At 35.4% G+C, this 14,536-nt stretch overlaps 1 protein-coding gene across 3 annotated transcripts in view; it reads right to left on the reverse strand.

Moving 5' to 3' along the window:
- Positions 1-1,710: 1,710 nt before the first annotated feature.
- The window catches only part of IARS1 (isoleucyl-tRNA synthetase 1), a 78,170-nt gene continuing 65,344 nt past the window's right edge, over positions 1,711-14,536 (reverse strand). For 2 of the 3 annotated variants that reach the window (XM_087923963.1, XM_087923964.1), the window contains exons 31-34: positions 11,687-11,812; positions 8,331-8,471; positions 7,443-7,595; positions 1,711-2,218 (exon numbers count right to left, since the gene is read on the reverse strand). In XM_087923963.1, the coding sequence (XP_087780089.1) occupies positions 2,136-2,218; positions 7,443-7,595; positions 8,331-8,471; positions 11,687-11,812 (503 nt within the window). In that variant the 3' untranslated portion in view covers positions 1,711-2,135. Of the gene's footprint in view, positions 2,219-7,442; positions 7,596-8,330; positions 8,472-11,682; positions 11,813-14,536 lie in introns of all 3 variants that reach the window. The other variant, XR_015741651.1, reaches the window with a different exon arrangement.

The raw sequence follows: 14,536 nt of genomic DNA on the forward strand, positions 1-14,536 counted from the left end.
GTTTAAGTTCAAATTTCTTATCTTTTTAATAAGTTATCAATATGTGAACTCTACTCCTTTCTTTAGGGCTATTACAAAAGGAATGGTCTCTTCATTTTTCAAGATAATTCATGGAACACATTAACAATATCCTTTATCTTCTCCTATTTTTAACTTTTGTAATTATTGGCCTGTTTTATCATACAAACAGAACATTTCTGAATACTTACTCTTAAAATATCTGTCAAGCTGGCAAGCCAAAGAAGCAACAACCACAGATTTCAGGAAAAAAAAACATTTTAATGCTGGTCTGAGATAAAAACATAATCTTCAAAACATTATCCCCAGCCAGTTAATTAAAAGGGAGTCTTTTTTAAGACACTTTCTTGCCACTGTTCTGTCATCTGAACTAGATTGCCTTTTCTCAACTAAATTGTGTGTCTTCTCTGCTTCCTCCCCACAATCTCAGCTACAGCTCCATAATATATTGATATTGTGCAACTTTTGTTACTAGTATATTTATCTCTAGGAATCAGTGCTGACTCTTGAATGCTACCTAGACAAGTCTCTGAAGTTTTGTTGGCAAGATTTTCAGAAATGGTTTGCTACTGCCTTCCTCCTAGGCTGAGAGAGGATCCGCCCCAATGACATCATATATAAGGTGGAACTAGAATTCATGGTCTCCTAGTTTCTAGCCTCACAACAGACCAATTATTTCTTGAATTATTTTAAATATCTAAGTGTAGTTGTATCAAGCAATCTTATTTTTTTACTGTATTTGTGGCTATAAATATCCATTTTAAATTGTGGTTAACATTGACACAGTTGATTAAAACCCCATTGATTTGGTGGGAAGGATAATGCTGCAATTATGATTATTTCAAATTTGATACATTTGGAAGCATTCTATGTTAAGATGCTAATTCCTTTCAGACAATTCCTTGTCTGTAGCAGAATTTATTAGAACCCTAAATTTTATCTAATTTTCACAAGTCTCAGCTCCATTAGTGGACATATATTTTCACTTTATATGAATAAAATTCAAGTGATCAAACAAATAAACAATTTTATGCACAATTTAAAAATATGAAATCTCTTTGACATCAGATAAGAGCTTGGGCCTATTTGTAGGTAAATATTCACCTTATTTCATAAATAAAAAATCAAGACACATTTTGAAGATATGAGGATGAAGGTACAATTTTGCTATAATTACTTATAAGATAAATTTGCATTCTGAGATAATCCCAATTGGAATATATATTTTTTACTCATGATAGAGTTCACTTTGGTTAATATCCATATGATTATAAATCATTTCAATATGATTTGAATATGATTTAAAGATGTAAACAGCTTAATTATACATCAAAAACTTAGAATTTATCACTGCATGAAGATTTATACATTTTTCAAGCATGGAGAGGTATCACAAATGTTTATTCTTTAACGATGACCAGACAACCACCAGATTGCCATCAGATTTATCAACCTGGATGTGAGATTGTATGGTTTGTGTTTATCAACTAGGTATGTGTCATGGAAACAAATAAAAATATTTTTCATGTGGTAAATATCTAACAATGCCTTCAAAAAATAGGTTGCATGATTCCCTATATATAATATAGTATATTTTTATTTCTTTTGTGGTTTCTTCTTTTGCCTTTTTTCTCTTCCTTTTTCCTCACTTTTGTTTCTTTTTTGGCACCTTAAAGCAAAACCAACACAGTCTTCTAGATAAAGTAATTTATTGTTCAAAATTAGGGACATTAGATATGCTAAACAAATGCCAAATTATTCATTTCATTCCGTTTAAAGTAAATGTAACAATCTGAATAATATAGGACCATCAACATTGGGAGAGGAAAAAAAAAACTAAAGATGAGCTTTCCATATTGAACAAGTAGAGAACAGCAACACTGAGGTACGCTCAGTTTCTTACTGCATAGATCCTTCCAAATTTCTGAGACTATTACTCTGCATAGCTTTTATAACATAAATTCATGAAAATTCACTATATTTAACTTAAAGCAGCATATTACACATGCGCTGATCTTACAGAACCGTGAGGATTCTTGGTGAAAATATCCCAACTTCAAACTGAGGTTCTCCATAGAAATCAGTCTACACTGCATCGTCCTCGACAATGAATTCAATTAGCATTCAGCTGTTGTTGGTATAACTTGAACATACAGAGTCTTTGTATTTAAGAACTTCATGGAAGTTTCCTTTGTAACCTCTAAAAAGGGAAGAAAAAGCATTAACAGCATTAGCAACCATACATCTGATTTTACTAGGCCTCATAAGTAACGTTGTGGAATCTTTTCTAAATAACACTCTGCTCTCCCCCCACTCCCCCATCTTTTTATCAGAGTAAATGCAATTGCTGGGAAAGACAGAAGCATCTGAAGAGCTTTGTCACCAACGTGAGGACAGAACATAGTTTTATTCATTGTTTCATTTAATACTTGAATTATATGGCTTAATTATATCAAGAAAACTAACCTTATATTGGTTTAGGTTAAGTTAGGTAACCTGATAATAGTTACATTAGGATAATTAGGATCTGCAAGCGAGTATTTCAGTATTCCATCGTTGGGAGAGCTACCTTATATAACCAAAGGAGCTTCTCTGTCATGCACACAAGATTTAGAATGTCCTTATCTCATGGCATTAGCTCTGGTGGTGCAGTGGTTAGAATGCAGTATTGCAGGCAAACTCTGTCTACAGTGTGGAGTTTGAATCTCACCGGCTCAAGGTTGAGACTCAGCCTTCCATCCTTTTGAGGTCAGTAAAATGAGGGCCCAGATTGTTGGGGAAAATATGCTGACAGTGTAAACCACTCAGAGAGTGCTATAAAATACCATGGGGTGGTATATGTGCTATTGCTATATGCGCTTTGACACCCACCTTTCATTCTCACATTCAGCATTAAACATCCACAACTGGACCACACTTTCTCCCCTAACTGCCTATCTTTCAGCACTGTTACCACAATTGTCAAGCTTTTATCCTGTATTGCTATAAATCTGGACTCCACTTATCTCTTAACCTTAACCTTTTACCAGGAACTGTTTTACTATAGAAGGCTTGCAGACAATAATGAAGCTATCTAATACAGAAAAATCTACCAACTGCAGTCAAAGTCAATGTATTTAAACAATAAGTCATTTTTTGGGTCACAAATTTGGGTCATTCCCTTCGTAGCCTTAAGAATGGGAAGTAAATGAAAAATGCTGGTCTTGGAATGAAGTTCCAGCTTCATTACTGGCAATGATTACTGTACTTCTAAATTTGTTACTCGTCTATACTTTGCTTATTTTACAAATCAATCCGTTATAAACATTATCTGGATCACAGACAGGCTATGTTATATACAAATTATGAAATAGCACAGGAAGCTATTATTGCTCTGAGTTCTGAGCAAAGCTTCTTCTGAAGCCTCTTTGGACAACCTGCTTCATCAGATTGCAGCTACAAGAAAAGTTGTTCGAGAGTTACATCTATCCTGCAAGGCCTGGAACAAATTCTCCTTGGCTTCTAGGCAGTATTCAAAATACAGCTAAGGCATTAATAAGGAAGGTTTGCAGCAAATAGCTCCTAGAGCTTATACAAATACCTTGTGCCTCTGCATTGCAGCTAAATTTGTTTAATCATATCTCAGACAACGAACTTTCCTCTTAATTCTAATAATGAAAGTTTCAACCTAACCTCTGTGAATTGCTAAAAGTTGAAGGAGATCAAGTACCACAGCATGACCACAGATGGAAGAATCTGTTCTTTCATAACCAATCATAGCTAACAGATCTTCAAAAGGCTCCTTAAACCTTCATTAGTTTAAGAATAAGTACATATACTCACTATTCCCAGCATATTAGCAGATTATCAACAGATTTGGGATGGGGGAATGGAGAAGTACCTCATATATATGTTTATCCCATTTTACTGAGTTTAATATATCTGCTGTTTTAGTATTATAACATTAATTTTATCCTGGATTCTCTTTTAATGAAAAAACATAGGTTCTTGATAAAGGGATCAGATCTTGACAGCTAAAATTAAACCTTTTTTTAAAGCTATATAAAATGTGCTGTGTCAATTATATTCAGCTAATTTGGTGTTTATACCATGCAGATATTAAAATGTTTACTCAAGAAATTAGTTGAGACAGAGCAATTGTAATAGCACTGCAGTAGTTAAGTAAGACTAGCTTTTGTATAAGTAGATCCAAAAATTATAGCTAGAATATGCAGGAAAGTCGGAGGGAGGAGACCTAGAGAACTCAGGGTCACAAATAATTTGCATTGCAGGACATGTGCAATTGCTTCATAAAGCAAAGCTGGACGTTTTGACATTTATTTCATTGTGCTTTAATGAGTTCTGTCATATTGAATAGACACAGCATCTACAACAGATAAATTACATCATCCTGCTTCTTTTATTATGACAGCAACGACAGAAATCTACCTGCCATGAAGAACAGTTATTTTCATCCTACAATATAAAAAAAGCCAGGAACTGCCATCAATTTTTCCTAAGACTCCCAATTTTTCCATGCATAAAGCCAAAGCTTTCCTATCAAGACTGACACAGCAGGAAGTAATATTAGCTCAGATATTGAAAAGGTAAAGGTAAAAATAAAGGTTGGAAGTTGACTGGTGATCAATGTCATGGCCTCAGCATAGGTTGTTACACTGTTGAACCTGCTTCCTCATAGCAGTATTGGGTTGCTGAATTTTGAACTAACTGCAGCTTCTGAGTTACCCTGAAGGTCAGCCCAGCATAAAACATGTCAACATTGTATTTTGTTAAATCAAACTTCATGTGTTAAAATTTGCTTCTGGCTTTCTAAATCACAATCTGAAATAACACATGCTTATAAGTTTATCACATAATTGATATGAGCATTCAAGTCTTGAGCTGTTAAAATTTAAGAACCTCTCCCCTCCCACACATGATATAATGCTGTATCTTTCCCATTTTATCTCTTCTTTGCAATGCAAATGTCTATCAATCCAGAATAGATGTGCCAAGAATATTGTTTTAGAACTCTTGGAAACTCAAAAACAACAAGGGGGCAGGGGGAGGGAAAAGGATAGGGTAGGGAAGTGGAGGAGAACATCAGTGGAATTCAATCATTATTAACCATTTCCTAAATATTGCTTATTATGTCTTCTCTATCATATTACTTTTTCAAGGAAAATGCTGTTTTTATTATCTGGGATGATAGAGTTATTATCAATCTCCTGTCTAAACCATTCATAAAAATGTCAATAAAACAAATACATTTAATGTGTCTATGCAAGAGTATCTAAAATTAGAACAATCTTTAAGTAAGTTATGGGTAAGCTGAGGCTTCCTTTGGGCTTGGCTTTGAAGAACAACATAAATAGCAATTATGGTGTTGAAATTATCTTTCCCAATACTTGCTCCATCTCTTCACACATACATCAAGTCCCTAAAATTCTGTGTTAATTATTCATACTTGAACAATCTGCCCTTTAAGTTCTCTGTGATGTACAGAGCAATCAGAGTAAGAAAGTACTCAGGAAGTTTGATATCCAAGGGAGACTGGAAGTGATCTCTCGCTTTTTGCTTGATAGCTAAAATAGTGTCAAGCAGAATTTTCCAGGACTAAACCTATATTTAATTTGCTATTAGAGATCATTTCTGCAAATCACTGGTCTGACATTCCTTCACTTTATAAATGATATTGAATCCACAATACTGTAAATGTTTTCCTCATTTATTAGAACATTTATTATATGGGGTATTACGGTTTTTAAAAGGTCATGGAATCTTTTAAAAAGATATTCAAGTAAAATGCAACATAAGTTATATCTATCTCTGTTAGCATTCTCAACCTTTCAATTTAATGCTGGGTTTTAATATTTCTAACTTAAACCAGATCACATATACTAAATCCCCAGAAACCCTAGAAATTAGGGCAATAACAAAACAAAGCTTTTTAGAATGTAATGCAGCATGTATTAAATCTTTAATATCTTATCATTCCATATTAGCAACACGTTTAATCTTAACAGCAAAGCAAACTACAAAATTACTACTAAATTTTTATATTAAAGTAATATAAAACAAAAACATCATCTTTTTCAGATTTACAAAGCAGGAAATATGCTGCTTCAGATTTTAGGCAACGGCTTTGTTTGATCTTTCTACAGAACTGCGATTGGATGAAATGAAAACATGAGTTTATAATATTTTCTTTTTCAGTTATGTTTTAATAGTAAGATAATAAAATAAAAGGCAACAATAATAATCTGCAACAGCAAATCTGCAAGTTTTGTTCTACTTCTAAGGCCAATTCTATGTTTAAGATTCCATGGATCCTCTTTCTTTTCTCCGGACAATACTGCAATTTAATTACTAATATTTTGGCAATATTACCATAGAGAACAATAGAACAGAATAGAATAGAGAACAACAGAACAGAATAGAACAGAAACAGAACTAATGAAGCAATATGAATCAACTGATGGCTGAACTTCCAAGCTTCCAAGAATTTCTAACATTTTTGGATTTAGCTTAGTCTAAGATGCTCACAGTTTTCCATCTGTCCACACGTTGTGAGATTAAGGACTTTTCATCATGCCTTGTATTACCAACAGGCAGAAGATTGTTCCTAGAATTCATGGATTTTGGCATTCAGGCAAATCAGCCATCAATAGACACATAAAGATAAACCACAATTGCATATCATTCAAAAGAGACAAGAAAAAAGCTAAGACGGAAACAAAAAGACCAGAACAGATCTTCTCCAGCAGTCATCGCCCACATACGCAGAGATTCACACCAGACAAACAACCAAGCAGAGATAAAGGAATCAAAATCAAAGAATTTATAAGAATAAAAGCCACATCCTTGTAACACAGGGCAAGCTCCTGTATATAAACAAGAAGCAAACTCCCACTCACCAGCACTGACAATATTACCTAGTCAGGCAATGAAAAATCTGCAAGCCAACATGCTCAGCACTAAGGACTTCACAGAACAATATGAATAGTATGAAGAGTAATATTATATATTATTGATCTTTATAGTTTAAAGACTCCTTATTTTATAGTATGATGTTAAAACAAGAATTTCAGGATAACGGTAAGTCAAACACTAAGTGTAAAGCTATATTATCTATAATAAGTAGCAATTAACTGAATTCATCTAGGGAGGGTGCCATTCAGGTATAATTTTTAAAAATGGAATCTTCAGTCTAGATTGGATCCACTGTTAAGTAGAATGTTGTTAAAAGGCTCTATATCACATGATACAATCCCCTCTAAGTAATATTTATGTCCTATTTTTTAAATAAGAAAAAAGCTGTTGTAACTTGACATTTTAAAGAGAAAATGTAGGCTGACCTTAACTTACAATTTTATCTTAGAAACTAAACAGTATAATGTAATACACTAACAACATAGGGATTTTTTCTCAATCTATGTACTTACCCTTTGTCAACGCTTCATCCAAGAACAATTTTAGCCTCCTACTTCTGAGTCCAAACATTTTGCCTGTTTCATGCAGAAGCCCTTGATATGTTAATCCATTTTGACCAACAGGGTTTTCCATAAGAAGGGTTCCCACCATTCCATTTAGACACTCTGGAAAAAATGAACTGTCTTAATTTTTAGCAAAAAAAAAACCATACAATTCCACAACATAATTTACATTGTGCTCTATGAGGAGTTACTTTTTCTTTACAAAGCAACCCTGTACCTACATCTATTGGATTGAGCCCAGCTAGACTCAACAAGATGTACTATTCCTCTTTCCCCTTTTGATTCCACCTGCCCCTGGGCAGCAGAGAGGACAATCTACCAGCAGCACTCCCAACTGTTTCCTAGAATCCTATTTTACATCACTTATCGGCAGAGCACAGGATCTGGTACTGGAGGACTCATGGATAACAACAGCCACAAACATCACCTCTCTCCGGGGTTTTGACTGATGCCAAACTAGAAACCCAGATGGGCACAATTCCAAGAGAGGAAGAACCCTCTCCAGACCCAGTCAGGTTTTGATTAATTTTGGTTAAATACTTCTTCCAAGACCAGACTGCAATTATTTTAGAGATTAACTATTTTTTTATAAAAGCATCTGTCTTATAAATAGCTTTTGCATTCATTCTATTAAAAGATTAAGATTAAGATTCTTTAACATGATTAATTGGTGTAGGTTGTGGATTGTGATGCCCAGACATCTGTAGCCTCTACCACTGAAGCAAGAAAACTATATTCAAAATAGGGTTAAGTCAAGCTGGTCTTCAGAAAAGGTCCAAAATTCAAAAGTTAATAAATTGATCTACCACCAGACAATTAACATTGTGTGCGACATACCTTGTGGTTTTGCATTCACTAGTTGTAAATTGATATACTGACATAAAAAGTCATCAAGATTATTTATAATTGGCAATGGCCCTGCAGTTACATGAAGCTTCTTTCCATTAAGACTCAGCAAATCTGTTTGTTTTTTTACTTCTGAAAAGAGAAAAAAAAAGTTGTTAGAAAGAAACCTTTGAGCAGTATCACTAAATTACACACATGAACTGAACTTTTCTTTGTAGGGTCTATTTCTTGAATATTTACATACAAGCTAGAAACGTGAACAGTGAAGATTAATATTGCATAGTATTGAACTGGCCTGAATATTTCCAGATCAGTGTTTCTCAGCTTTGGCAATGTTGAGATATGTGAACTATTGGCTCAGAAATTCTGTGAGTTGAAGTCCATCTTCTTCTCCGTTTCAGGTGTAATGGAAGATACAAAGTTCTGGTTCTTGCTCTTCTGGCAGCCTCAACCACTGCTGAGATTATTGTAGTGTGTTTTTGATGTGGTCTCTCCATCTTCTTTTGGGTTTGCATCATGTTTTTTGACCTTATCCTGTTTTGTATATGCCTTGTACATATGGAATTCCACAACATCCTCTCCAGGAGAGCAAACCACTTTATATGCTGTTTTTGTACGTAGTTTAAGATTGATTCTATGCCAATTCTTTCTCTTATGGTCTCATTTCTGATTTTATCTCTTTTGGTCACTCCAGCAGCTTTCCTCAAACATCTCATTTCCATGGTGACTACCTTTCAGTTATGTTTTGTTGTAAGCGTCCATGTTTGGCACTGGTAACATGGGGGGGGGGATGAATATGTTTTGTATGAGTTGATTCTTTGTGCCGATTGGTACTTTCTTATGCTGTAGGAGTGAAGCAAGCTGTCCCAACAGTTGTCCCAACACCTCTCAAGTCCAAACCACAGCCACGTTGTGAAAGGTGGCAACAGAACAAAGTAAGGGATTGCTAGGAAGTACTGCGTGCCTTATGCCCCAACAACAACCATGAAGGCCATCCTAGCCAAAGGGGCTCTGATGAAATTGCAACAGGCCCAGAAAGCCAGCAATGGATAATGTATTGCTACAGAAATTATAATGAAATATAAACAGACTGTTAAACTATATACATATTAAAATTGCCAAGGTTAAGAAACACAATTCTCGATTGATACTATGACTACAGGCTGGATTAGAAAGTATTTATTTGTCCCAAACTATCTCTGGTGCTCCTTATTGTACATGATGCTGCATTATCAATGATCTTATCTTATCGATTATAATAAGTTTACGCTGCTCTAAGACCATAAGCACAATGTTTTTCAGTATTAGTGGAAAAGGCCTTTCATTTCATTCATCTGGCCATTTAGCCAGCTGCTATGGGGAAATTAGATCAGTCTAGCCCAGGCAACTGATAGACCCAGCAGGGAACCTGGAATGCTTTCTGAGACCCTGGAGAGTGATTTTGCTGAGTCCTTAGCCACTATTAGTATGGGCAGGTGGGAAAGAGACCTAAGACTGGACTGCTCTTCTATGACATCTCATTGTGTGTTGATCCCAGAGATCAACTCCGGATGAAAGGCCAGAAGAAACTCCATCATTGGAGAAAGACAAAGAATGAGTCTTAGTTGAACATGAGCAAGAGTCCACATCAGGACTCTTAGAGCTGCAAAATACAGTACATTTTCTCACTCTTATTATGTTCTTTGATAGCTGCCCAGCAGCCATCATGAGGTTTGCTAACCCAGTCACTACCTTATTAGATCCTGGCCCTGCCTGGCTTGTTCAGTTTTCTCAGGAGGAAGAATCTACTGAATCCATACGACAGTATCTTCAGCAGTAAGCAATGAAATGTTTCCAGAGAAACAATGAAGACCATTTGGAAGCAAAACTCAAGTCAGAATGAAGCAACATCAGCGTGGTGGGCCTGCTTTGGCTTGCCCACATGATTCCTTAACTTCATGAGCTGCGCTGCTTCCACTTTGCTTCCAAGTGTGATTCAAGAAGGTGTGATCACATATAAAACCTACACAGTTTGGGGCCTGGTTATCTGAGGGAATTCCCAGTAAGAGTCAAGAAAGTGGGCATGCTACAGGCTCCCTCAATCAAACAATATTCCATTTTGATACACAGGAAGCACATATTTTCTATGGTGCTGCCTAACCTCTGAAATGAAGATCCCTCTCTCCCCCAAAATTGATGGTATTCTGGAAAGCTCTAAAGCCCTGGCTGTTCTCCCAGTTTTTCAAGATAGAATGGGGGTGGAACCCCGTGTTAGACTGCACTGGGGAGCACAGAGTGGGAAGTCATTAAGTAAGGTGATCACATGGATGCCTCACTTAATGACCATCGTGACTTACAACTATAATGGGAGGGCTCCATTACAGTCATAACTAGGACTACCTTTATATGTGTTTTTCTCCGGCAAACCAAGGATAGTAATATCAAGTTGATAAAATGAATTTTGGTTTCCCTTTTCCTCACTTGGCATGCCCATTCTTGTTTTAATTTGTTTACACCATTGTGGTGAGCTGACACAAGTCATAAAAGTTTAGAAGTCTTTTATCTGTCATGTTTCCTGTGCCCTATTTTGGTTTTTATTGACCAAGAATTATGAGCACAACAGACTGCTTTTTTAAAAAAGAAAATAATAGATAATCCAAAAATGCTGGCAGCCAAAGAAAAACTTAAGTCTTTGCCATGTTTTATACAAAACAACTAAGCACTATTTTCATTTTATGCTTTGTCTATCATCAGAGGCAATCTGATTTGTTATGTGATGATACAGTTGCTGGGATAAACAATTGATTTTAAGAGAAAAAATAGTGCCAACATTCAATCAATGAAGAGGCTCAATACAAAATGTTCTTTGTCACCAGTACAAAGTGAAATCTTCCCAAGAGACAATGTGGAAATTATAGCAATAAATAAGCATTCCAATGTTATCAAAATTTTAAATATTCTCATAATTTATTTTCTGTATTGACTGTAAAATAATGTGCTTTCAAAATGAATTGACTCTTAAGACAAAAGAGTCCTCTTAGATTGACACAGTGTATAGAAACGGAGGCAAAATAGGCATTTCTGTTTAATCTTCCTCTGTGAAGGAACTGCTTTAAATTCAAAGTCATATTTTTTCTGGATAGAAGCAACAGATGGTTTTCTAAAAGGCATTTTATCTAATACATACCAAATTTATCATGAAAACAGCTAACATAATTGGTTTTTTAAAGCATATAAATCTATTTCAAGAGTGTACATTTTTTGTCAGACTTGGTAAAAAGCAAGTAGTGAAACAGACCTATTTGCAATTTTTTTTAAAAAATGTCACAGTGAGGATAAGGTATGTATCATTCTGAAATTCTACTTACCTTGTTTTCCACTATAAATTGCTACTTTCGCTTTTTCAAGACCAAAAATGCAAGCAATAGTATTAACAAGATTGGTGAAGTCTAATTTATTGTCTCCCTTTGGATTTTCCAGCAACACCATACCATCTAGAGAGAAATATATGTATCAGTAATTCTAATAATCTAATTTTGTTTTCTTCATCAATTAACAATAGGTGCTTAGTTATTTTTGGGATTCCATCATAGCATTTAATAAAATGCTTCTGTCAATGTGTGCTCCTTTCAAAATCCAAGAAAGAAATACTCAGACTCCATGGTTCAGAGCAAAGTTCTTCTTTTACTGGAAGATGAAAAGGAAGCTACAAATGGAATTCCGAAAGTGAGAATTTGGCGCGCAGATCACACATACAAAGAAATGGAATTGTTCCCACCCCCCAAAGTCCAGAAGTCTCTGCCAATTAAAAGTTCTGATCCTGATCATGTGGGCATCTTCAGGTGGTGATGAGGCTTCTGTCCGTTGACCTTGACATATTTTGATAAAACTTCGCAGCTGCGCAAAAAGGATAGAGGCTAGCAAGGAAATGGAAAGTTGGAAAGAAGAAATCCCCCCTTCTTCTGCCCACAGTAAAAGAATGCAAAACACCTCCAGCTCTCTTCCCCCACAATTACCCCTCCCCCGTTGCTAATGACAGCCGAAAGAAGTAAGCCTAGCAGTAGAGATACTAAGGGAGAAATAAAGGATAGTAGTTGGGGTACCCGAAGAGATCTTGAGGCTGACAGCTTCATAATACTCTGATTAATAAGCAAGTTAATGTGAGTAGGAAGCCCTGAGAATTAGGTGGCTGCTTGGAACTTGTAGCCAAAAAATGATCTTTAATGATGCCTCACTGGATTGCAGGAGGTATTAAGGGGGGCTTTACAATGTTTGGTCTTGATCCTGCACTCTTCAACAAATTTATTGGAGTAACAGTAATAAAATTTGCAGGTGGCATAAAGTTGGGTAGGGCAGTTAATATAAAGAAGATAATATAAAATTCAAAAACAGTTATATTATATTAGAGAAATAGTTAAATTCAAATTTTTCACATAGGGAAAAGAAATCAAAGGCACAGGAATACAAAAATTCAGGAGTACCACACCCAACAATAACATTCATAAAAATTATCTTGGAATAATAGTTCATGACAAATAAGATATAATTGCAATGTGATCTAGCTTTAAAAAAATGGAATTAAAAAGTTAGGGTGCATCAACAAAAGAATAGTTCCTAAATTCCATTTAGCCATAATTCTAAGTATGAATTATATAATATGGTGCATTGTTTAGGGCACCGCATTTTTAAAATGATTCAGGCAAAGTAGAATATGTTTGGTCAGAGGGCTAGAAAATAAGTCTTAGGTGGAAAAAATGAACAAATATTTGTCTTTGAAGAGATGTTATTCATCAAATACATGAAAGTAAGTCACCAAGAAGAAGAAAATCTATTTTAAATCATTCCAGAGTACAGGATACAGAATACCAGATTTATTATTACAGAAAAAAAAGACTGTGGTTGGACAGCCCTTCACTGGAGGTGATTAATAGAAGCTGGAAGACATCTATGGAGTCCCGGTGCTCTCTGAGCTTGGTTGTTATTTGCAGACATTTCATTACCCAACTAGATAACATCATCAGTGCTAGTATTAGTCATCTATCTAATCATCTGTCATGGATCTCTTCATCTGATTTTTGTCCTGAGCAAATTTTCCTTGATGGGCTCCTTCAACTCTATATTTCTATGAATTTGGGATTTTAGAAAATAGTTCAATTTGCTTTGGCTGAGCACATTGGCACAAACCCACAAGACTCCAGAAACTGAAATTTCCTTAACTCTCTATAACCACCAAGGAAAATCCATAAGAAGTTGTATCCTTATAACATCTTAATGGACCAGAATAAAACCTGTATATCTCTAGTAAGCTTCAACTGTAAGCTTCAAAATTTCTGACACTGTTCCTACAGCTTCTAAAAACCAACTTTCATTTCCTCCATCCAGTGTTACGTGCCAATCTGAGTAATATCCCAATAGGTTTCAGTAACATCTATCAAATCACATTTGACTTCTGAGTTGGGATTTCTAATTGTTCCAATTTATTTCCCATATTTTTGAGGAACATTAAGCATTGAGGAACCTATTCAATAAACAGCCCTTTGAATTACTGAAGATGAGGTGCAAAAGAATTGGAAGCAAGCTTCCCTTAAATATGTGCTTCTGATTGTTTTTTGAAACAATTAAATTACCAATTCAACTCCGGATTTAAGTGAATAGGATGCACACTTCTATTATCAGGGTTACTATATTTATACTGAAATATATCCTTGATATTAACCAAGATCGTAATTTCTTTCCTCTTATTCTGAATCAGTTAAGTAGCTACACCTTAATTATAATCAAAAATAAAAAGTAACCTTCCATTTTTTAAATTTTATAAGGAACCAGACACAATGATTCAAAAAATTTAAATCTTAAATACATTTTCAAACAACCCCACCCCCACCCCCCAAAAAGTTCAAACACTTCAAGTGTAAATTAGGCTCAAAAGATCTGTAAACCTCATTTCAAGTAACCAAAAAAATGGTTGGAACAATGCCAGGCCAGTGTCAGTTCTAAAGGTGAAATATTGCATGGCTAATTCCTAATGATGTAATTTTCATTGCCATCTGTTACACCAGGGGTGTTAAACTGGAGGCCCAAGGGCTGGATGTATCACACACAGACCACGCCCCCCGGCTCTGCAAAGGCAAAAAATGTCATGATACATCATGTGACACGATTGAGTTTGACACCCATGTGTTACACAGACCCGTTGCATATCTCTCCAACAGGCTCCC

Source organism: Pseudonaja textilis, chromosome 2 (genome assembly GCF_049901715.1).
Source record: "Pseudonaja textilis isolate UNSWEBS1 chromosome 2, rPseTex1.2, whole genome shotgun sequence".
Lineage (NCBI taxonomy): Eukaryota > Metazoa > Chordata > Lepidosauria > Squamata > Elapidae > Pseudonaja > Pseudonaja textilis.